This window comes from Crotalus tigris, unplaced genomic scaffold (genome assembly GCF_016545835.1).
Source record: "Crotalus tigris isolate CLP2741 ecotype Arizona unplaced genomic scaffold, ASM1654583v1 scf7180000017663.5292952, whole genome shotgun sequence".
NCBI lineage: Eukaryota > Metazoa > Chordata > Lepidosauria > Squamata > Viperidae > Crotalus > Crotalus tigris.
The window spans coordinates 2,199,480-2,224,635 of NW_024096550.1; the positions used below are offsets into that span (position 1 = coordinate 2,199,480).

The 25,156-nt window shown below is 36.1% G+C and overlaps 1 protein-coding gene and 1 long non-coding RNA gene across 8 annotated transcripts in view; one reads left to right on the plus strand and one right to left on the minus strand.

Annotated features, from left to right (window-relative positions):
• STAMBPL1 (STAM binding protein like 1) overlaps nt 1–25,156 on the plus strand; it is a 35,014-nt gene that overhangs the window by 6,213 nt on the left and 3,645 nt on the right. For 2 of the 7 annotated variants that reach the window (XM_039335946.1, XM_039335945.1), the window contains exons 2-11: nt 11,813–11,881; nt 12,567–12,784; nt 14,412–14,487; nt 15,155–15,250; nt 16,126–16,462; nt 16,984–17,108; nt 20,241–20,378; nt 21,939–22,051; nt 23,591–23,690; nt 23,800–24,834. In XM_039335946.1, coding sequence (XP_039191880.1) covers nt 11,864–11,881; nt 12,567–12,784; nt 14,412–14,487; nt 15,155–15,250; nt 16,126–16,462; nt 16,984–17,108; nt 20,241–20,378; nt 21,939–22,051; nt 23,591–23,690; nt 23,800–23,928 — 1,350 coding nt within the window. In that variant the 5' untranslated portion in view covers nt 11,813–11,863 and the 3' untranslated portion in view covers nt 23,929–24,834. Of the gene's footprint in view, nt 1–5,095; nt 5,954–11,812; nt 11,894–12,566; nt 12,785–14,411; nt 14,488–15,154; nt 15,251–16,125; nt 16,463–16,983; nt 17,109–20,240; nt 20,379–21,938; nt 22,052–23,590; nt 23,691–23,799; nt 24,835–25,156 lie in introns of those variants that run through there. The other 5 variants (XM_039335943.1, XM_039335941.1, XM_039335944.1 and 2 more) reach the window with 4 other exon arrangements.
• On the minus strand, nt 2,861–9,709 carry LOC120304892. The gene is made up of 2 exons (XR_005555872.1): nt 9,396–9,709; nt 2,861–5,009 (listed from the first exon to the last, which is right to left on the minus strand). It is a non-coding gene; the product is annotated as an uncharacterized LOC120304892 (long non-coding RNA).

Here is a 25,156-nt window from a genome sequence, read left to right on the forward strand (position 1 = left end):
TCCACAAGTCATAAAAGACCCCTGCTCTAAAGCAGCGGTTCTCAACCTGTGGTCCATAGACCCCTTGGGGTCAGCAATGTCGTCACGGGGTCTGCAAAGCCTTGAAGAAATGTTATGATTTAAATCTTGAGTTAAGTCTTGGGGATCCGTGGCCATGGTCCATGGCCACAAAAGGTATTTAAAGGGGGTCTGTGGTAAAGAAAAGATTGAGAACCACTTATCCAAAGGAAGTCTGGTTTGTTTATAATTTTATCTCTTAATTTTTGGGGACTTATAAACTATTTCAGTCATGAATGACTTCAGTGGTATACATCCCAACCTTTCTAAATCAGGCAAAAAAAATATACAGTAAACATACTTTAGAAATAAAGTAACATCCATCTGAAGAGCCAGTATAGTATAATGATTAAGGCATCTTGACTAGAAACCTGGAAATTCTAGGTAGTTCCTCCTCTAAGAAGATGACCTTGGAGCAGTCCTCATTAGGAAGGAGTAAATGGCAAATCACTTCCAAGAAAACTGCAGGGACTGGTCAGGAATCAAAACTGCCAGGAATAAAAACTGACTCAAAGGAACAAAAATGAAAAGAAAACCTGGAGATAAAGTGGAGATAAAAGATGAAAAATATAAATTACAAACATTTGTAGATGACTTGGTTTTTATACTGGAAGATCCATTGGAAACAAGCACTAAACATCTGGAGAAAATAGAAAAAATTGGAGAAGTGGCAGGCCTGACAATAAGTAGAGAAAAGACTAAAGTGTTGACAAAGAACTTAACAGAAAAACAAAAAAACCAACTAACAAAAAAGCAAATCTTCAAATAGTTAAAAAAGTTAAGTACTTGGGAATTTATCTAACAGCAAGATGTGTAACAGTAAAAGAAGATAATTATGTAAGACTGCTAAAACAAAATTGGATTTGGAAAAGTGGAAGAACCTCCAACTTTCAATGTTGGGTAGAATAGCAACAGTGAAAATGAATATCTTACCAAAAATACTCTTTTTATTTCAAACGATCCCTGTAAGGCTGAGAAAAGCCTTTTTTGATGAACTGAACACAATAATATTGAAATTTATCTGGCAAGGAAAAAAAGCTAGAATCAAAGTAAAAATGCTACAAGAAGCAAAAGACAGTGGAGTATTTGGACTGCTGGACTGGAGGTTATATTACCAAGCAACCATTCTAACATGGCTTAAAGAATGGATAATACTTAGAGATAAAAGACTACTGTACCTAGAGGGGCATGACCTGCAAATCGGTTGGCATGCCTTTCTGTGGTATGGAAAGAATAAAATACATAGATACTTTGAAAACCATTTTATAAGGAATGCACTTCTTTCAGAATGGGAAAGAATAAAAGAAAAAAAAATATATTAAGATACCTGAATGGCTTTCAGCAATGGAAGCTTTTGCTTACCCAAATTTAATTAACTCCAATAAAGTTGTGACTTATAAAGATATTTTGGACAATGAAGGAAAATTGAAAGACAGACAAGAATTACAAGAACAAGTGGCCATATCTGCAAATTCAAACGAGATATGAAAAAGATGTTAAAACAATGGGATTTTTATAAAGAACAGACTTTGATCAGATACTGTTAAAACAGATGAAAAGTTGATCAAGAAACTCTATAGATTCCTGTTAAATTTAAAGATGAAGGAAGAACAAGTAAAAGAAACAATGATAATATGGGCAAAGAATTTTGGATATACTATAGAATTAGAAGAGTGGCAAAAATTATGAGAAAGAAATATTAAATTAACTAAAGCAGTGCCATATAAAGAAAACTTATACAAAATGTTTTACAGATCGCACATGACACCAGTGAGACTAGGGAAAATGTTTAAAAATACTTCAAACAATTGTTGGAAATGCAAACAAAGGACAGGTACTTATTATCACATCTGGTGGACATGCTCTAAAGCAAAAAGGTATTGGGCTAAAATATATCTATGGTTGGAGAAGATGACTAAAAAGCAAATAGACTTCAAACCAGAATTGTTTTTGTTAGGAATAATAGGAGCCAAGTACGAGAAAGATAGCAGCTATCTAATACTACATGTATTAACAGCAGCAAGAATTGTATTTGTGCAATATTGGAAAAATGAAAACTTAACAACTGAAGAAGTACTAATTAAGAAAATTCTAGAGTGTGCAGAAATGGATAGATTGACTTAAGAGATTAAAGAGAAAGAAGACTCAGTCTACTTTAGAACATGGAATAACTTTTACCAATGGCTAGAAAAACGAGTCAGAGAGAAAGAAATGTGATACGTAATTTGAATATATATTAGTAAGAAGAAGGCTACTGAGTGAGTAATTAATACTGTTTATGATAATTAACTATATCTATTATTGTTAGTTAAATGTACCCAGACAATATGTACCCAAACAATATGCTGTTTGCTAACTATTGAAAATGTTACCTGGGAAAGCCCCAATCCCAACCCTAACCCAAACCTCAATCCTAATTCTGACCCCATTTTATCCCTAACCCTATAAAAACTAATAAAAATTATATATTAAAAAAATGAAAAGAAAACCCCCCAATCAATCATACTGCTTTTATTGATTATGTGCCATCAAGTTAATGTAGAATCTTAGTAACTACACAGATATATTTTCTCCAATAGGATTTTTTTTCCCAGTTTGGTCTTTCAGTCTTCCAGTGGTGCACCTCTTGCAGCTATAACTGAGTCCATCTTCTCTTTCCTACCACCATTATAGACTTCTCCAGAGAGCTAGGTCTGCAATAATAGGTCTGAAACAAGAATATGTGGGCCTGATGAGCCTCAAATGAGAATTCTGCTTGGTTAAATGATCCATTGAAATTCAAAAAACTCAATACAGGGTGTGCTTGACTTAACAGTTATTTGTTTAATGATCATTCAAAGTTACAACAGCACTGAAAAAAGTGACTTATGACCTTATTTTCACACTTCCAACCATTGTGACAGCCCCACACTCATGTGATCATCAAAATTCTGAGGCTTGGCAACTAGCATGTATGACAATTGCATTGCCCTGGAATCATGTATTTGTCATTTGTAACCTTCCCAACTGGCTTCTGACAAGCAAAGCAGTGGGGGAAGCCAGATTTACTTAACAACTGCAGTAATTTCTTTAACTATGATAAAAAAAATGTTGCAAAATGGGGCACAACTCACTTAACAACTGTCTTGCTTAGCAATGGAAATTTGGTCTCGATTGTGCTCATAAGTCAAGGACTACCTGTAATCTTTCTATCCCACTTCTTCAAAGTCCAGCATTATTTTCCATAGAGTGTTACAGAGAAAACTACTGCTGTTATAGATACATCCTGGCATCTGAATATCTTCCTAATATCTTCATTCCAAGTATGTAGTGTATTTATTTTACTGTTGATAGTTAATCTTAAAAGGCAGGAGGTATACATTACTTCATTATCTTTATTGTCAATTCTAAGACTCCTTGCTGGACCTGTTGTCATTACCTTGGCCTCCTTTATATTTAATCTGACTCCCCTGTTTGTTTGTTTTTACTATTCTCCTTAATTTTCCTTACTGGAGCTTGTGGATCACTTGCATGCTATCAGAGTCACTTCATCACTATAGCACAAGTTATTGATATGTCTTCCAGTTTTAAAGCCACAATCATCTTTCAATCTAGCTTTTATCAAAATATATTCTGCATGTAGGTTGAATAAGGCAGAGGTCTCCAACCTTTTGGGCACCAGGGACCAGTTCCGTGGAGAAAAGTTTTTCTGTGGACTAAGGAATGTGAGGTTTTGTGTGCTGCCTGCATCCCAAGGATGGGGCTTTGCTTGTTTGTGCAGACCGTTGTTGGCATGCTGCAGCTCGATACCGGTCCACGGACCAGGGGTTGGGAACCCCGGGAATAAGGGGAGCTGATAGAGCCTTATCTTACTTCTATGGCAACTTGGAGTAATTTATATTATCTCCATACTGTGGCTTCCTGAGGTATGTAGAAGGTTTATGTGAGGACAGAAAGATGTTCTGAGATACCCATTTTTCTAACCACAGTCCGCATCTTGGCATGATGAACACAACTGAGGCTTTTCTGCAATCAATGACGCACATGCTAACATTTTTTGGGGGGTATTCTTTAATTTTCGCCTACATCAAGATAATGCATTATGTTCCTTGGCCTTTTCTAAAGCCAGCTTGAACATTTGGCATCTCTCCATATAGGGCTTAATCTGTGTTGCATGATACTAAATGTTATTTTGTTAGCATGTGAAATTAAAGATATAATACAATAATTCATCCATTTTGTTTGGTATTGTTGTGTAAATTGATCTTTTCCAATTTTTTGACCATCGTATCATTTTCTAGGTTTGATGACATATCTTAGACATGCCTCGGTCATTTTACTGATTCTTCTTCTGTTGCTACCCATATTTCTGTTGCTATTCCATCAGTTCCTGTAGCTGCCAACATGGCAATGATCAGAGTGCTGATCTAACTTTATTTTTAACTTTAAAGGTTCTCTTAAGTAGGAAATACTTTTAAAAATATCTTAGATGTTGACATCTTTACTGTACAAAATTTCAGTATCATCCTTCCATCTTTGTTTGATTTTTGAATCAACTGTTATCAATCAATTGGCATTATTTAGCTTACCAATTTGAGATTGGAACCTTCTGAGTTCAGATATTGTTCTGAAAGAATTTCCTTGTTTTTCCATGTCTGTTTCCATCTTTAGTGTTTTCCAGATATTGCTGTAATATTGCTTCTTGTATCTTCTAATACTCTTTGAAATTCTTTATTGTATGTTTGTTCCTGAGATCTTTCTCTTTCTTGGCTTTGACTTTTCTTCTTAGCAATAACCATGGTTTATTCTGACTTCCAGTTTATTTTCTTCTGATTCTTGATTATTTGCATATGAGCAATATTTAGTCTTCTTCTTTTGTGCAGGAACCTGACCATGCCTGGACTTTTTGACTTCAGCACCATGAATAGTATTTTTTTTCTTTTGCTGTTTTTCTCTTCTTCCTGGAAATTTATCTGGAAGTTTTGAAAACATGCACATTTTTAGTGATTTTTGAGGGTTTTTTTTTATAAAATACATTCCTCAATACAGATTTATAATATATAAAATGCTGTTGAAGCTTTCTAACATTCTTGTCTGTAGTCATATTCCAGTTCTTTTACTAAAATAAATAAACAAAGACATCCAAGATTTATTGCTAGGCAGACAATATGTTTTAGTTCTAATTTATTTTTTAATGTGGAATTAGGGATTAATTTGTAAAAAAATGGAAGAATGTGAAGTGTGTTTGAAGATTGCTTATAAAGCCTTATTGCACTCAATGAAATAGCCGGCATGTAATAAACTGGCTGGGGAAAGGCATATGGAACTTATATTTCTATGTGCTAAGTTCAGAGCTGATACTCATGGATGTTACTAGCAGTTGAAGCAGTTCCTGATAGTTGTAATATCACTAATAATATTTACAAACTGGTGACAATCACACACTATCTTCCTCTACTCTTTGTGGCATGAAGAGTTGCATCTTAAATTATCTTTTCCTATATTGAGTCCATTTTCTAATTGAAAGTAGAAATTAATCCCTCCAGGGCTTCATACAACTGTACAAAATACTAATTGTTCCTTTGGGGGAGTAAAAGTCTTATCTTCTACTTTCTGTTTTTCACTGCTCAGAGGAAGTGGGATTATGCTTCTCAGCCTGTTTATAACAAACAGTTATAAAACCAACTGTGATTGGTTAATTCTAAGCAGAAATGAACAGCAATGCACGAATAGCTTGTTGCTGTACATCCTGTGCCTGCTCTATATTAGGACACTTCCACATTTTAAGTGTGGCTCATCAAATTGCATGCAGTGTCAGAAACAAATCAAGTCTAATTGATTCATAAAAGCAATTTTTAATTGAAAAAGAAAGTAATAATAACTTTTGGGCAGAAAATATTTCCTGGGAGTCATAAAGGTAAGTTAAAAACAGCATTGAATTTTGGATAAAATTAGTTTTTGATCAGGCCATTCAGTGTTCATATTCTTGTTCTGCCATGACATATACTCTTTGCTATTAGATTAGTTGCTTATTCACTAATTTAATTCACAAGATTGCAACTGTGAAAACAGGATAATTTTCATATGTCACCTGATAGTAGAATATGTATGCTCCTTGCATATGGAATAAAAGTCAGATAGGTTATATGGGCTTTTAATATGTTGTGTCATGTGTTGGAAATGCTGTGATTAAGCATTGTGCATTTAAAAATGGGAAATGTTTTATCTAGAAACTTTTGTTTTAAACAGAAGTTATGTTGGTTTTGAGTTGGGAGGGATAAGGACCCTAACCATGTTATATTGGTTTTAAGTTGGGATGGATAAGGTCCTTACCCCTCCCAACTCAAAACCAAAAGTTTCTAGAATCTAGATAATACATTTCCCATTTTAAAATGCACAGGGCTTAAACATAGCATTTCCAGCACATGACATAACACATTAAAAACCTATTTAACTTATGTGCAATTCTTTGAGGTTTGATGCTGGACTCAAAGTTGGAGCCTGCTATGATGTCATTGGAAACCAGGTGAATCCCAACCCTATTTAAAAAAACACACACCGTTTCTTGTTTTCTGTAATGATGGAGTAAATACTGAATTTTTCATGAGAGATATGCAAGTCAAATTTGGTCAGCTTTTTTCCTCCCATCTTCAATTATTTGGTTTCTGTATGTTTCATACTTGTACTTTTTTTGGAGGAAGATGGTACATAGTGACAGTATTGAAAAAAATGTCAGCTTTGTGAGAGCAGAATGACTTTAATTGTTACTTGTTTTTTGTAAAAAAATGTGATGATTTATAGACACAGATGTCTTATGATTAAGAGAAATATTATGTAAATAGATAGCACTGGAACTATTGGGAGGAAGGATGGTAAAAAAATAAGTAAATTATATTGGTGCAGAAGTGGCCCATACCTTGCCTTAGTTTTTAAAAACTAAGTGTTCATTGTCAGTTTAATAAAATTAAAAGGGCTTGGTTGCCAGATTAAATGAAATACAATACTTAGATTCTGTGGAAAATGATAAAAATACATCTTCCACTATAATGTTTCTTCCAAAATGTTGTGGATTTTATTAGTGCCAAATACTGTTAGCTAATATGTGCCATGTAGTTAAGGTTCTGAATTAGGATTGAGGTCACCATCACCAATGGAAGTTCATTGAGTGACTAGGTTGATCATTCTTGACAGTCCAAATCTCACAGGGCTGTGAAGAGGAGAATGTGACATATGCCATCTTGAATGTCTGGAGAAAAGGGTGGAATATAAATCTAATGAGTCCATAAAATAAATCATCTCCAATGTCTCCCCAGTAAAGTAAAAAAGTAAAAAAAAGTAAAGTAAAAAACAACAACAAAAAATAAAGCATAGAGACACTGCATTAAAACATTATTTCAGATGAAAATATGTGACTTACTGTTGTATAGCAGGGATCTTCAAACATGGCCCTTTTATGACTTGTGTACTTCAACTCCCAGAATTCTGGGAGTTGAAGTCCACAAGTCATAAAAGGGCCACATTTGAATACCCCTGCTGTATATTAATACCAGTGCAATAGTATTTTTATTTTAACCCCTCCTACCCATCCCCAGTTCTCTCCAAAAAACCTTGGAAAGCCATTAAGGCAGTGGTTCTCAACCTTTCTAATGCCGCGACCCTATAATACAGTTCCCCATGTTGTGGTGACCCCCAACCACTTATACATCACAGGGTGCCAGGGGCGTGGCCAAAGAAAAGGGGGAAAAATGGTGGACAGCCTTGTTTGGCGACCCCTGTGAAATGGTCATTCGACCCCAAATGGGGTCCCGACCCACAGGTTGAAAACCACTGCATTAAGGTAATTAAGTGTTCAGCTTGAATCTACCATTAAGAGTCTTTCTTTGGGAGAGATAGGTGGTCTAGAAAATAAATAAGTAAGTAAGTAAGTAAATAAATAAATAAATAAATAAATAAATATTCCAATACTGGTGAATATTATTATAAACCAGAATGGGAAGTTTTAATAGAAGCTAAGTTCTAGCTTCTGTTGAGAAAATGTTTGTTGATGTGTATCTGAAGAAACAAAAAAGAATTTTTAAATAACAACTTACAACAATTGGGACCAGAATTTATGTTGCTAAGCGAAGCAGTTGTTGTGTGGATCATGCCCAATTTTATTACTTTTTCTTCCATAGTTGTTAAGCGAATCTCTGTGGTTGTTAGGTGAATTATGCAGTTTTTAAGGGAATCTGGCTTCCCCTATTGACTTTGCTTGTCAGAAGCCAGCTTGTTAGAAGGTTGTAAATGGTAACCACATGACCCAATCTATTGCGACTGTTTTAAATACATGCCAGTTGCCAACATGCAAATTTTGATCATGCAACCATGGGGATGCTATGATGGTTGTGTGAGAACCAGTCCTAAGTCATTTTTTTCAGTGCTGTCGTAACTTCAAACAATTGCTAAATGAATGGCTGTAAATTGAGGACTACCAATGGTAGTCAGAGAAAGTTGAGTTTCTGACTCAGGTTTTCTCCTGCTGAAAATCTTATTTAGTGAAACAGCTGTTTTCTTGCAAGTGAATATTGCATGGTGTACTTTTTACTTTCTTATTTATTTCTAAACAAAAATACACATCACTATTGCAAAAATGTCTCCAAAGGAAGAAAAATATGGTTGGCATCACTAAGCTAATATTGGAAAATGGGAATAATGGATGGGGAAAATGTTCTTGTCACAGAGATTAGCTGTTGTTTTACAGAATGTAGGTTTATTCATTTTTATTTTCCCATAGTTGAGTTCTGCAATCATCCTGGTTTACATGAAAATCCAATGAGTTTAAATAGTGAATATTAAGTAAGAATTTTGTACTCCAGTATTATTCTGCAAATGATATCTACTTGTGAGATCCTATGGCCCTCCACATATTGCTAAATTGCAATTTCCAGCATCACTCCCCAGACCAAATTCAGCAACATCTGAAGAGCCACAGCTTCCCCGTCTGTACACTGGAAATTGAAACACTGACAGCTTTGAAGACATTAGAGGCTACACCTAAATAGAAAAGTTTTAAATATTGGGAGCCACTGACCACAATAGGCAAGTTACTGGTAGTGGCTTCACCAAATATCCTAGAGGCTTGATTTCTAGTTTGCTTTCCCATTATGGGAACAAAGAGTGGCAGTAGATCTGGAATACACTATGACCCATACATCATTATATTAGCTTTCTCCCCCCTACTATAAAGCATACAGCAGTAAAAAATTGCATCGCTGACATTTCTTGGAGTGTTCTGCCAAAATACAGCCATGTGATTTTTGCAGGTTCAGAGAGACACAAAAGAATCATATGGGAACAGATGTGATCTCTGAAGAACTTACCTTACTTTGTATGATAAAGCAGGTTTGGCTGCAAATGGGAGACTACAATGAAACCAAAAGATATGAGATCTTGAGAACATTCAACAAGACTGTGAGGTACTTTGGTTTCATCTCCAAAAAGAGCAACGGAGAAGGCAGGAGGAGAAGGTAGCTGTGCTTTTGGGGAAAAGCATGGAAACTGGAGCTGTGTGCTCTGTAGCACTTTTGGGAGGTTGAACCCAGAGCTCTGTCAATTCTTAATGTTCAGTGTTGCAAGGTGGCTAGCACTGATAAAGGTTTATCTTGTATTCCCTGCCTATCAAAACAGCAAAAACGTATCCCGTTTCATTAATATTTTACATGACACTATCTATTATAAAATCTTCCCCTCTTTAGTTAGCAGTATAATAGTAAATAATGTAGGGAGATAGGCAGGAAATTGAACATATTTATTTAATAAGTTCATTATTAAACCCTGGCAAATTGTCAGCAATATAATCAGTTTAAATACATTAAACTACCATGTTGCATGTTCCTTTGCCATGTAAATTGAGTCCTTTAAAAATAATGGTATTGATTTTGTAATGTTGATGGACAGTACTTTGGTTTTCTGTCTTAGGAACCAAAATACATTAGATTACTTATGAACATCAGTCTGTGAAGATGCTACATATTGCTAAAGACAAATATTGCTTTGTCAGACTTGATGACAAAATGGTTATTGCTAGTGACTGCTTTTACCTCTTATATTCAAGATGTTCCCATCTGAATAATTGCCACTAATTCCCAATGTACCACTAGCTGCCTGCAGCATTGTAGCATGGTGCTCTAAATGGACAAAATTCACATTAATGGCTTTTTATATCAATTAGAAATCCTTTTCTTCATGAGACTTGGTCCTTAGGACCTTTAGATCTTAGAAGTTATCTCTTATTTCCTTACACTGAGACCCAGTCTGAAAAAGGGTTGTGCTCTAGGGATATAAACATCTTAATGTGTACAAAAATTTCACACAGACATCACACTAGCTTTGTTATGGACTGCGATTATAGCTCGGCCTGTGGTTATAGCTTCCACTTTTCTACTAAAACCTCACATTTCAAACCTTGGTTTGATAAAAATTATGTTCAAACCAAGACTATGGTAATTTCAGCCTGTAAAACACCCAGTGTGTCATGATTCTCCCTCTTGTAAAATTGTTCATTTACTTTTAAGAAAAAAAAGGAATATAAAAGCTTCTGGGGAGAAAAAAAGAGCAAAATGACCAACTAGTGAAATGACAGGGCTCCAAGAAGCAGTAACAAATTAGGATGGTCATCTTATTTCTTGCATTCAGATAAACCTAGCTCCAGTGTCAATGATTTAATCTGTTTGGAGTCCTGGATGAGATATTTTGGCAACTTAGTGTTCCTTTGGTGGTGATTCTCTTGGGTCTTCTTTATCTGATTCCTATCCCACTTGGCCTTTGGTTTGACAATCAGAAATCCCAAAACCAATTTGTCAGTTGAAAAGTGGCAAAGCTCCAGATAAAGATACAATTTTGCCAGTATTGTTGGAAATAAATCCTGACCAATTGGCATCTGGGTTAGTCCCCATGTTTATTGCTCTTAAATAACTCTTTATTAGTTTCCAAACACTGATTTAATTCTGTCACTCTTCCAATATACCAGAAAGGCAATAGAGAAGGCAAAATCTTGCTAATTATTGCCCAGTTGTAATACTGTCAATAATTACATTATCCTTGATTTTTATACCATAAATGTTTAGATTAGAATATTTTAGTTTAAGAACAAGCAGGTCTTAGTTCAGAATATTCTACCATGGATCAATGTGCGATTTTGCACATTTTAATTGAAAAATACTTCAACCCTTTATTGATTAAAGGACAGCCTTCAATTTAATTGCCTATGAGATACTGTGGAGGAAATTAGCTACAACCTCAAATAATTGTTGCTTTCTCAGGCTGATAATTTTGTAACATGACAATATTACAATATAGATTAGAGGCAAATGTATCAATGTGTCTGCTCAGATACAGCGGTTAAGTCAGTATCTGTGTATTATTACAGTGCCCGTTGTACCACCTGTGACGTCTGGCATTCAGGAACCTGATTATCAAAAATATGTTATCTCTCTGATCAAGGAATTACAGTCTTCCCTCAGCAAGACGTAATCTAGATAAGCACTATAAAGGTTGCCAAGTTCTAGCAATAGCTATAGCTTGCAAAAGCAAGTTAATACTCATTATTAATGGTTTCAGGGCTTTTTTTCATGTATTTTAAATTTTATGTGCTATATTGTTGTTGTACCATGAATAAATGATATGATTTGATTTCCTTTGCTTGTATTTCTTTGGAACTTCTCCATTGGCTACTACTTTGTGCAGCTTAGTATTTCTCCTGAATGCTATACAGTTTCCCATTCTCTTTTGTGACTAGATGGCATGATTGGAAAGAAAAAAAAAAAATAAGCTGGGTTGCTGACACAACATGGAAGAACCATTCACTGTGAGTTCCTTGGTAAGGATTAATGCTTTATAATATAGGAAAACTGCTGATCAGACAGCACATCCACTGAGCTTTTTGTAGAACAAGCCTTCTATTCAAATTCAAATATGTCGTAGGATGCACTGATTCCCCAAATCTAGTAAAGATGCATCTAGGTTAGTGTCAGTTTATGGTTCATAAAGTTGTCCTTAAGTGCTATTGCTATGAAGATGCTGTTTTCAATAACTTTATGCTTTTCAGCATGAATCATGTTTTTTTAAAATCTTTCATGGTCATCTCCATTAGAGAATAATAGAGCAGTTCACATTAATTTTAAAAATAGAGACCCAAAGGTTCATGGTTAAAATGCATTTGCATAAGTGTATATGAGAGAAAAGAAAAGAAAAATGGAAATGCAACACAATAGGCCTTACTTTGGTTGCATATTAGTTGCAATTAGTGTCAAGGTAATTATGCTTTTGATGTGTGTGTGTGTGTGTGTGTGTGTGCGCGTGCAGTGGAAATGTTTGTTTTAGGACAATCATTTATTTTGCAGGGATTTTGTGGAAACATAATGAAAGCTTCCTTTTAAAAGCATGGGGTGTACCTAGCTCATAATTTCATTTGCTTTTCAGAAATATTGAACATACATGAATCAAAGTCACATGTCAAAATAAAATGCAATTTGTGACCTCTGTTTTAACAGAAAAAGCTAGCAGCTATTCCTGACCACACAGATATTTCCTTGAGCCCAGAGGAGCGTGTCCGTGCCTTAAGCAAGCTTGGCTGTAATATCACAATAAATGAAGACATTACACCCCGACGCTACTTTAGATCTGGAGTGGAGATGGAGCGCATGGCTTCTGTCTATCTGCAAGAGGGAAATCTTGAAAATGCCTTTGTTCTCTACAATAAATTTATAACGTAAGGAACAATTTGTAAATAAATACTGTAATTTAATCTTTAGAAATTACCTTGTATTTCATTACTTTGGTACAGTATTAGCAGACCAAACTGATAGGCCTATGCAGTCCTTTAGATTCAATTTCAGAAAGGTTTTGGAGGTCAAGAGAGAAGCACTGATTTACAACTGTCTAGAAGCAATCACTTCTTTTCCCATTAGTGCTTGGTTGCTGCAGAGAGCAGTAGAGTAACCCCATGAAAAAATGCAACCGCTTGCCTAAGGTGCAAACAGGTGCTGCATTTTGTATACTCTGAAAAATTTTTCAGAAACTGAATGTGAAACTTCGCATAGTCTTAATAATAACTGCTCTAAATATGGAAACTGCTAAATGATCATGAGTTAAATATTAAATAAACTGGAGATCATCATTAAAATTGTGCCTACAATCATACATACAAACATACATACATGCATGCATGCATACATACATACATAATCCCTGGAAAAAATTCTTTGTTCCAATGCAGTTTTATTAATTGACCATTCAGAAGGTGTGGAAAGTCAAGCATGCTACTACGCTGTGCATCTAATATTGTTGGTATTTTAGGAAAAAAATATTAGGGTGTCAACTAATGCTTGCTATATTTGAAAAAGGGAGAGGATTATGATGAAAAGAAAGGATATTTTTTGGTAAATGTAGACATGCAAAAATATATTCTGAAAGTGGCATTAGTATAATATACAAGCCATTTCTTTCAGAAGAATTGCACTAAAAATAGCAACACTGCACCATGATAAATATGATTCCAGACAATTATAAAAAGTAAAGGTTTCCTTTGTCCAGTGGTGTCCAATTCCAGGGGGCAGTGCTCATCTCCATTTCCTAGCCAAGGGAGCCAGCATTGTCCAAAGACCTTTTCTGCAGTCATGTGGCCAGCATGATTATATGCTGAGGGGCACTGAACACTATTACCATCCCACTAAAATGGTACTTATTTATCTACTTGCATTTGCATGCTTTCGAACTGCTAGGTTGGTAGGAGCTGAGGCAAAAACGGAAGCCCACCCTGTTATGTGGTGCTTGGATCTTGAACTACCAATCTTCTGGTCACCATCACAAGACTCTTGGCTTATGCCTTCAAGGGAGCAGTTCTTTGCATTGATGAAGCACTTCACAACTTGTATCATTAGATACAGGGGTAACACAGTGTAGCATCTCACATGGAAATGAATCTCCCATTCATTCAAGGCCTCTTTTGGTACTTCCAGTTACTGTCAGGTCAAGGTGGAAGAGGCTTCCAACCCATTCATCTCTTCCAACTGTTCAGATGGCCAAGTGAAGCTTTGGTGTGGCCATTTTGCTTTTAGAAGGAGGTGGGGGTGGGGAGATAATAGTTTCAGAGGGACATGTGATATGAAATTTTGTAGTAGCAAAGTATCCCTTCAAAGGTCTGAATATTCTCTTTTGGTCTTTAGCAGTGCTACTAATTTGAACTTCAAAGATACAGAAAGCTTCTGTGAATGAAAGAAGAAACAAATGTTCCTTCTAACGTCCTATGATTTATCTACTTTACAGTTGTCTCAGTGGAAAAGCATTAGTATTGTTCATCAGACTTGCAAAGGGATAAATGTGTGTGTATTTTCTAGTTTATTTGTAGAAAAGCTGCCATGTCATCGGGACTACCAGCAATGTGCAGTTCCAGAGAAACAGGATATTATGAAGGTAGAGTGTCTTTTTTAAAAGAAATGGTCCTCTAAGGCAGGGGTCCCCAACCTCCGGTCCGTGGACCAATACCGGGCCACGGCATGTCAGTAACCAGTCCGCACAAACAAGGAAAGCCCCATCCACAGGATGCAGGCAGCACACAAAACCCCGCCCCCTCCAATCTGCGGAAAAACCTCTCTCCATGTAACTGGTCCCTGGTGCCCAAAAGGTTGAGAACCTCTGCTCTAGGGGATTTCTCCTGTCTTTTCTAAGAATGGTTAATGAAAGAAAAACCCTGACAGTGGCCTGAGGGTGTTGAATGCTCTTATTGAGTCAGTTAAGGTTCAAATTTACAAATCATAATCAGTATTTGATTTTTTTGATGCTAGGCTCTAGCTTGAGCAGGGGTCTTCAAACTTGGCCCTTTTATGACTTGTGGATTTCAACTCCCAGAATTCCTCAGCCAAGCATGCTGGCTGAGGAATTCTGGGAGCTGCAGCCCACAGGTCTTAAAGTTGTCAAGGTAGCATTCCCCTGCACTAGACTAAACTAGGATTAAGCTGACTATTTGGCACATGAAGCAGCAAAAGTATTTATGGGTTTATTTGTGTATTTATGGGTTTATTTGTTTGTACATAGATGTGTATAATTGCATTTTATTTCTCTTATTTTCTCTCTAACAAAGAAATTAAAGGATATAGCATTTCCAAGGACTGATGAATTGAAGAAAGAGTTGTTAAAGAAATACAGTGCAGAATACCAGGAATATATGCAAGATAAGGTACCTTTTACTTCTTAGCTATATAGACAAGTCTAAACTCTCTAATACAGGGGTGTCAAACTGCCGACCCATGGGCCAGATGCATCATGGCAAAACTGTGCCCACCCCATTGCCGGCAATGGGGGAAAAAAGTCACAATATATTGCAACGCATCACATGATGTTGCGAGTTTGACATCCCTGCTCTAATACATTCTCTGAATAGCAGTGCCAAAGCAAAATTATAATTTATGTGGTGAAAGCTACTATAAATTAGATTGCAGTTTTAAAACTATCATCATTCATTTTGGTGTAGACAAAGTGACTGCTTTTGTCTTTAAATTGCCAGGTGATAAAGTTGATGTGGTTTTATAATCACCTTGCTGGAAAGTGTTATTAGATCTTAAAGCACAAACATCTTTCATTGAGTGTTGCTATATCAGGCCAAGCTCCTAGACAAAACAGTGCAATCCAATTGAATCCAATTCTTTATTTGCTTAACCTAAGAGACAGAATCTTGCTAGACTAAAGCCATATCTTCCAACCTAATAGATATATATTAAGATTCTAGGGGGGATATCCCAACCTCTTCCTACCTCCCACATGCACAGTCTCTTAATTAGGTTTCTCTCCTGAATGTACTGCCTCCTCCCTGGGAAACCATGGTGTAAGCAATCCTCATTTTAGCCATGCTGGCTGGGGCTGCTGGAGTTATCAATATCTGGAGAGTGATATTGCAACATCACTCTTCAGATGCTGATAACATCTGGAGATGTTCTTGGTAGATGCAGCAGATATTAAAGTATTCCGATCTATTATGCTTCATGTTATTTAAATGCATTGTACCTTATTAATTTGGATTAACAACATGTTCTTTTAATGTATTCTATTTTCCAGAACAAATGCACAGCTGAGTTACTGAAGAAACTAGAGCAACAGAAATTGATTGAGGCAGAAAAGAAGCGAATTGCACAGATCCGTCAACAGCAGCTGGAAACAGAGCAGTTTCATTTCTTTGAAGATCAGTTAAAAAAACAAGAATTAGCTCGTGGTCAGAAAACTAAGAATAATTCAGTTACATCAGAGCCAGCTGAGGGGAACATGTTGTCATCTGTTGCACATCTGAACAATTCTTTCCCCAAAATAATAGCAAACAAGAGTGATGCTTCTGCTAGTCAATCTCCTCCAATCAGTCGGGCCTTAAAGCCAGCTGCTACCTTAAGTGCCGTTCAGAGTAAGAAAGCACACTTTTTTGTTATTGTTTACTTTCTAAGTTATTGCATGGATACATTTTATAAACAGTTTTTGGACATATTTACAACTATAGCAATAGCACTTAGACTTTTATACCACTTCATAGTGCTTTACAGCCCTCTCTAAGCGGTTTACAGAGTCAGCATATTGTCCCCAACAATCTGGGTCCTCATTTTACCAATCTTGGAAGGAGTCAATCCAGTCAGAATCAAAGTTCTTGGCAGTGGGCAGAGTTAGCCTGCAATACTGTGTCACCACAGCTCTTATAATTTCTTAGTATGTTTGGCTTGCAATAAAGCAACAGAACTGCATCAGGCACAGAAAGTCTGTTTTGATCAGGATAAGTCAGATGTAAAGTCTTTAGATCGGCTGTAGTGCTGAACACTTGAATACCCACTCGTAAGCAGTGTGCACTGCTGAGTGATTTTCAGATTATGTTGTATGAGAACAGTTCATACTGTAGATTTCTGTGTAAGTGTCACTCTCACTTCTCTTTGTTAGATGCTGCTGCTGAAGGACTGCGAAATGTGGTTCTACCCAGTGATCTTTGTCACAGGTTTTTGCTGCTCGCAGATGCAAATACAGCAAGAGGAATAGAGACGTGTGGCATTCTCTGTGGAAAACTGGTACAATAAAACCTTCACATTTGTATGGCAGAGGCACTTTTAATGGTACTTTGGAATGAGTTTTTGTTATGACAACCTAGCAAGTAGATATGAAGCATCAGTGTACTATGTAATAAGTGATTTTTTTTCTCTGTGAGGGTCTTTTCAAGAAATCTTACTGTGCTGCTTGCTAGGTTTGTGGCAATATTGTTGATCTTAAAGACTGAAAAGCCTGTAACTATTAAGTTATTTTCCTGCTTTGTGCACAGCTTCCTTTTTGTGATTGCATTTCTCTAGTTTTTGTGAAATTTTATTAGAAACAAAGTGATATTAAATACAGTGGTTGGTATGTTATACCAGATTCTTAGGAGGGAAGTAAGAAAATATAACTTGGATATTAGCACACAGATTTTTTTTTCTTTTTCTTTTTCTGTTGAATAATTTTTGTATCATTAGCAGTGAAGATGTTTCTAAACCATAACTTTCATATGAAATGCTGAGCTCAAAACCTAAGGACATATATGTATCTGTATTAAAATAATTATAATCAAACTAAAGCTAAAAAGAGTTTTAAAATCCAGTCTGTAGCAACTCCATCCTATATATGTTAATATGGAGTAGAGTTCTCTAATAAGATTTCTCAAGTAAAACATTTGAAAAATATTTTTTTTATTTATATTGATAATTATAAACTAGCCTCAAACAATTTTAAGATAGCCAAGGAAAGAAATCAGCCATGTATGATAAAATTACTATAAAGCTAAGCTTTTAGAAACTTCTGAATTCTAGAAAAAAATGCCAATAATCAATGTGCTGTATCTGAGACCTTCCTGATATTTTTTCCCAAGATCAGATCAGCACCAAACCTTCTGGCATTCAGGAAGGCCACTAAAAACCTGATCAGAAAGTCTGTGAACATCTGTAACATGATGGGGTCCTCCCCATAGGAAGTGATTTTTGCTATGAAGAATGATTTTCCATGGTGTGATGGGGAATGGGAAGATTTTATTATTGTTCTTGGCTATCTGGTTTGTATTATGCTTTTTGTGTTACTGGGGAAGTTGGGATGATGGTTTTGGTACTATATAAGCCTTCTGGGTAATTGTGGACTATGTACATTCAGTAGGAAAATGTATAATAAAATTTCAGGTTGTAGGGATTTATTTAGGAGTTCTACAGAACATGCAAAACTAAACCATTTGACTCATCATTTTTATTTGGAAATATTAGTCAATATCTCAGTGAATCTTTGCCACTTAGCAAAGAGAACAATTATCTGTTATTCTTAGTAATGATTTTGTAAAAAAAACTTTCATGCTAGGGTAAACAAATTCTTCCCAGGAATGATGTAAAAGGAAGAACAACTTCAGCAATTCAATATCTTCGACCTGTTGGTTAAAGAATCATTTGGGTCTCTAAAACTTTGGGTTATTGGGCTGCAGTGATTTAGAATATAATGTAATAATTTCCCCCTGAAACCTCAAACTATCTTGGAGATCCTGTCATAAGCCCTGAAATTCATTTAAATCAATAGTTGACATGGTGCATTGAGTTTGAGCTTTAGTTGATGCCATGCCCAATACCACATGTGACACTGAATTGGGGACATACCTGGGCACTAGAAAAATATCCCAGTAGGAATCAATCTGTTTGTTTTAAAATTAATTTTATTTTCAGTATTTTTAACACCATTACATATCCCTAGAAGATAATGGAAACCATTAAAGCTACAAACATAAACATAATAACTCTCAAAAAATAGTCCACTGTAAACTGGGTAGGAAGAAAAGCATAGCTGTTAATCTGTTGAAAAAGACATGTTTCTATCAGTTTATGTCCAAAGTAAAGGCTAGTTGGATCTTGGGAATAGGGAGAATGTTCCGAAGGATAAAAATTGAATAGCCTCTAGTAGTCCAAAATCCATACAGACACATTCATAAGAAGCTGTATTGCAGGCAAACTCTGTCCACAGTCTGGAGTTCAATCCTGTTGGGCTTAAGGTTGACTCAGGCTTCCATCCTTCCCAGGTCAGTAAAATGAAGTCCCAGACTGCTGGTGGCAATATGCTGACATTGTAAACCACCCAGAGAATACTGTGAACCACTATGGAGTGGTATATAAGTCTAAGTGCTATTGCTATTGGTAACTGTAATGCAAATCATGGCCTCAATTTTGATATTGTCAAAGATTTAATTGCCTTCCCCCAAGATGGATTCATTTGAAACCTCCAAGATTTTGAGTCATGAAAAAATTTGCACATCTCTAAACTTGTTTAATTATTCCCATTCTTTGTCATATATCTTTGTGTTGAGCTGCTTTCATAAAGATCATAAATTTGGCTTTTATATACAGTCAATAACCTTATCCTTATCTGAACAGAAGGAGGCAGCAGTTCTAAATTATTCCTTAGTCCAGGAAGAGATTGAGAATTTTGCTGCTGCTTCAGATTATAGCAATACTAAAACAGCCCTACCGTATGTCCAAAGATCAATTTTGTAATTTATAAAAAAACTAAATGGTAGCACAGACCAAATACCGAGTTTTGCACAACTTTAAATTTTGGGGTAGCTGCTTTACATAAGGTATTCTGAATTCAAAAGTGTTCACCTGAAAACACTTTGTGCATTTGTAGTTTGAACTATTCAGCAGCTTTTATGAGACTTATATATTCTGGGCAAGAAACTGAAATTTAAATAATTATAATAAGAAAATAATAGTGTTTATTTTTTAAAAAAATCTCCCATCTCTACAAGAGAATAGATGCATATCCTTTAAGAGACTTCAGCAATTTACAGTATGTTATAACTATATAAATAAGTAAGAAAGAAAGTTCTATGTTAGGCCATAAGATTTATTCTTGGAATTTCCAGATCTAGGGACGGTAAACTTTTGTGGTATCAATCCGTACTGAACTAGGGAATCCAATGACTGATTTTTTCTCTCTCTGAACATTTCTGTATGTAATACAAAGAGCCTCCCTAGTACAGGAACTTCCAGGTTCCCTGTTTTGCCTGTTGTTTGATGATTCTTTGGTATTGATTGGTATAAATGAGCACAGCTCCTGCAAAATAAATGATTAAAAATTTGGTTGCTGCCACTGGTGGTCTTGGGATTGAAGTCCTTAAGCTATTTTCTTGGGCTTATGTTTTACAGACTCATAATGAATTCACTATCACTCATGTAATCGTACCAAAACAGTCTGCAGGACCAGACTATTGTGACATGGAGAATGTGGAAGAGCTATTCGGTGTTCAAGACCAACATGATCTTCTCACCCTGGGATGGATCCATGTAGGTAGAGATAAGTATGCTGGGATAGACAGTGGACATTCCTTGCAGCCAGAGGAAATTCCAGTATAAGATTGCGTTCTCTTTAAGTTAATGTTCAGAGCTGCATGCCATCTGGTAGTAGTCTAAATCAGCTTTCTTTCTCTCACACAGACATATTTTTTACATTTTACATACATACATGCATATGTACATTCTAACACACGACATAGATTGGATTTGGGGGAATATATAAACCTTTCTTCACTCTGAAGTGTCTCCCTTGATCCAAGTAGGCTTGAGAAAGTTTTATATTGAAAAGTGTTGTTCAAATAAGTTCATTCCAGAAAGAAGAGATGAGTTGTGGGATGAGTGACAGGAGGTCAGGTTAGGAGGACGTAGTGCTTTAGATCAGGGGTCTTCAAATTTGGTCCTTTTATGACTTGTGGACTTCAACTCCCAGAATTCCTCAGTCAGTCATAAAAGAGCCAAGTTTGAAGACCCTTCTCTAGGTCAAAGATTTTCCATTCCACTGCTAAAGAAACAATATTCCTAAGGCCTATTTAAATATTTTATTTAAATAAGTTCAAATTTGGTGATTGCTTTACTCCCTCCTTTTCCTTAAATCCCAGCCAGTTATTTTAAAGTGAGATAACTGTCTTGGAACGTAGCTTTGAGACTTGCTGATTTAGATACATCTCTATTAGTTACAACAATAATGTTGTATGGCATCTGGAGTCACTGTGTACAAGTGGGATGGCTGCTTAAATTTGTTTAATAAATAAACTTGGAAAGCTGTCCTGGGTCAATAGTAAAGAAAACATTTTCTGTTATGGTGCTGGCTATTTGGAAAATTATCCTCATGGAGATTAGATTGTCCCAGCTCTATTGGCCTTTCTTAAGGCCTTGAAGACATGTTTATATCCCCATGGATGGTGGTTGGGCTATGTGGCAGACCCTGTGAGATGGTTATGCAGACATTGATGGTGTTTTGGTTTTATCTCATCTGCCAATTATGTATTATGTGTGTCATTTTAAACTTTCGATAGCTACCCAGAGACTTGTTTTGATATTATGAGAGGACAGGATGCCTACAAAATGGCCACCACCTGTGACTACTGTCTCTTTAAGACCTCTTTGTAGACAGCACAGCAACTGCTGGCTATAAAAGTTGAGCAGAGAGACAGCTGAGTGTGGTGGTGTTTCTGAATGGGAGAGAGAGAAGGAGGTAGGTGTGTGAAGCTGATAGAGATACTGTCCTTAAGCAGTAAGACTTACAAGGAATAATAGTTGGAGGAGCAGTCAGAGGAGGTACAGTAGCAATGGGGAAGAGCAAGAAGTACTAGCCTGCATGTGTTTGTGAGTGGACTGCCTAAGGACCTGTGGTGTTGTGTTAGCTATCTTGTATTTTGGATCTCACTGACTTGGGTATACTTAAAAGAACCTGTGACAGATGATGAAATAAATAACATTTCTTTGTTATTTAGTAAAAGATGGGTGCAACTAATTCTGACTTCTTTCTTTTGTATTTGTAAAATAGAACAAAAAGTCATATGCTATATAAAGTGTTGCCTTTCTCTGCAGTCCCATCCAACCCAGACTGCATTCTTATCCAGTGTTGATCTTCATACACATTGTTCTTATCAGCTGATGCTGCCAGAAGCCATTGCAATTGTTTGTTCACCAAAACATAATGAGTGAGTCTGAGCTTCCTTTTCCGTCCTCAGATAACTACATTCAGATAATTGGTTTATTGTGTTATATGCTATGTTACCTGTAAAATATTCAAGAAGGCAAGGGAAAAAATATGTCAAAATACTTATTGTATGAGTTTCAATCTTTATAGATACGGTATATTTTTTAGAATCAAATTTAATTCCTGAATGTTCTTCCTTTGTTACTTCTGTGCCCTTCCCATGCTGCTCTCTGTTTTGTTAAATCTTAACAGAGTTTTATTTTTGACCCTCAGGTTCTCAAATTACTTATCTCACATTTTTAGTCTTTCAAAAAAAAAAATAGTAGTAGTAGTTGCATAGACATAGAGGTTTAATAGAAGTCTTTCTTCTCTTCCATGGAACCCTTTATGAATCCTGCTGTGTGCTCCAACCTGTGTTGTTATAGTCCAGAAACGTTTTATTAAATGGTAGTGACTCTTTTATGTTTGTGGTCTTTTCTAGTATTTTTTTATATTTATCAACATCCTTTACATTAAAAATCCCAGGGATTTACTTTTTTCATGTAACATGCAATGTGTTTAGCCTTTATTAATTAAACTAAAATTCATGTAATTATAATTATTTTAGCTGGTTTTTAAATTGTGGATTTTTCAAAAGTGGGGATTTTACCTGTCATTTTAACATTTTTATGGAAGCAATCAAAATACTGTAGACCTCTGGCCCAATATTTCAGAAATTATTTAAATCAAGTGTGATGCAATAGCGCTGTAGAAATAACTCTCTGCATTCAGAAAAAGATTATCTTTGCAAGGAAGCCTCTCAGCATAAGAAGGAATCTTATTCTGAGCATTAGGCAGTGCTTGTGTCAGGGTTTAAATTTGGTTTAATGTCAGGGTTACAACAGACAGAGACAAAGAAAGCAGAATTCCAAAGCTTACAAATTCCTTAAAGAACATGTTTATTGATACAAAGTATCGGCACTTCAAAAGTAAAACCATGTCTGAAGAGATGCATAATAATTCCCCAATACAAAGTTAAGAAATCCCACCCCTAAGGCTATGCAAGCAACTATGTTTCCCCCTACAGCTTGTTGGCGGGCTTTTCATGAAACGCCCCGCCCGCAGTCTCGGGAGCAGCTGATGACCTTAGTTCCCATGAGAGAAAGTCTGAGACAGAAAGTCTGTTTTGTCTAGTGAAACACCTGGCAACCCCCCTTCATCTGTGCTATGTGTCATCTAGAAATGAGAAGGAAAAAATAGCTGCAGCCATGCTCATTCTAAAGTTGACAGCTTGGCTGTCATAATATTGTAGGAACAGCTTTATCAACAAGGTGATTCTTTATTAATGTAATTTTCAAAAAATGACTTGAATTGTTGAATAAATGAGTTCTCTCAGTACTGTATGTTTTTTCTCCATTAGCAGCCAGTTGCAAGTTCAGTTTGCAGGCAGATTCTGTGAAGCTCTTGTATTCTTTGTGCAACTGAGATCAACCTTATCTGCTACAGACAATTGTTGGGTTAGAGCTGCTTTCTTAGATGTAATATTTCTTTTGTTTTCTAGGATGGGAATCTTCAGACTTACTAATGCTGGCATGTTGGAAGTTTCTGCTTGTAAGAAGAAGGGCTTTCACCCTCATACCAAGGATCCTAGGCTATTTAATGTAAGGATAGCATGTTAATTTTTAACATTCTGTACATTCACTGCACCACTATTCAAATATGCAGGAATATGAATGTAGTGTAAGTTAAAATCTGTCTTCTCCAATCTAGTGCATCCAGATGGTCCAATTCACGTCATCAGACAGCTTGGAGAAATATCAAATTTATATTTTGGCAGGAAGATTGAAAAGAATGGCACCAGGACTGAGATTAGTCCAACAATATTTAGATATGTGTTGAAGGTTGTTCATTTCATACATTAATATATTTGATCATTTGAGTAGAAAGGGGAAATTACAAACTGGGGCAAAGTGAAACATTCCGGCAGGGAAGAGTTTAGAAATTCTGCAAAACTGTTAAAAGGCAAATATTACCTCATAGACGGGGTAAAAGACCCTTCCAGAGGGCCAGATACAGGATGCGGAAATTAAAGTGGGACCTGCTAATTTTCTATAGCTGTAGTTCCCAACCCATCACCTTCCAGATGTTTTGCACTGTTGTCTGTAGAATTCAGAGTTTGTTAACAAGATAGTCTGAGAGCCTTTTCTTCACTATTCATGTCTTGTTCATATTCTACATTTCCATAAAAGTTAAAGATATACCACTCAATGTCACTCTGAGTGAGATGGATGTTCTCTAAATTTTTTAGATAAATGTCAAATCATTTGTTTAGAATTAAAATGTAAACATGTCTCTGGAAAGAGATAAACTGTATTAAAAACTAACATAATTCCCCAGATTGTTGGAATGTGAGTGGGGAGAGGGATTGTCTATTTCCATATAATAAAGATATAGATTTAATAGATACTTATCCATTTTCAAAGTGAAATTACTCCTCTTTCTACCATAGAAACCAAGATTGGATGATAGCCATTTGTCCCATGAAACTGTTTATATTAGCCTACAAAAAAAAGTAAATTACCTTTCTTATAGATGATAAACCTTCCTACCTCCCAGCATCCTCAGGGGTTTTTATGGAGAAAGATAATCAGAAGAATTAGGTCTGTTAAATCATGGATACCACCAAACCAGATGAGCAATATAGTTAGGTTTACACTGATCAGAAATCTTGGAAGTAGGTAGCAGTACCTAAATAATGTTGTTGTTAATTGTTGTTGTTAATTGCGAAGTCGTGTCCGACCCATCGCGACCCCATGGACAACATTCCTCCAGGTCTTCCTGTCCTCTACCATCTTCTGGAGTCCATTTAAATTCACACCTACTGCTTCAGTGACTCCATCCAGCCATCTCATTCTCTGTCGTCCCCTTCTTCTATTGCCCTCAATCTTTCCCAGCATTAGGCTCTTCTCCAGTGAATCCTTCCTTCTCATTAGGTGGCCAAAGTACTTGAGTTTCAACTTCAGGATCTGGCCTTCTAAAGAGCAGTCGGGGTTGATCTCTTCTAGGACCGACCGGTTTGAACGCCTTGCAGTCCAAGGGACTCGCAGGAGTCTTCTCCAGCACCACA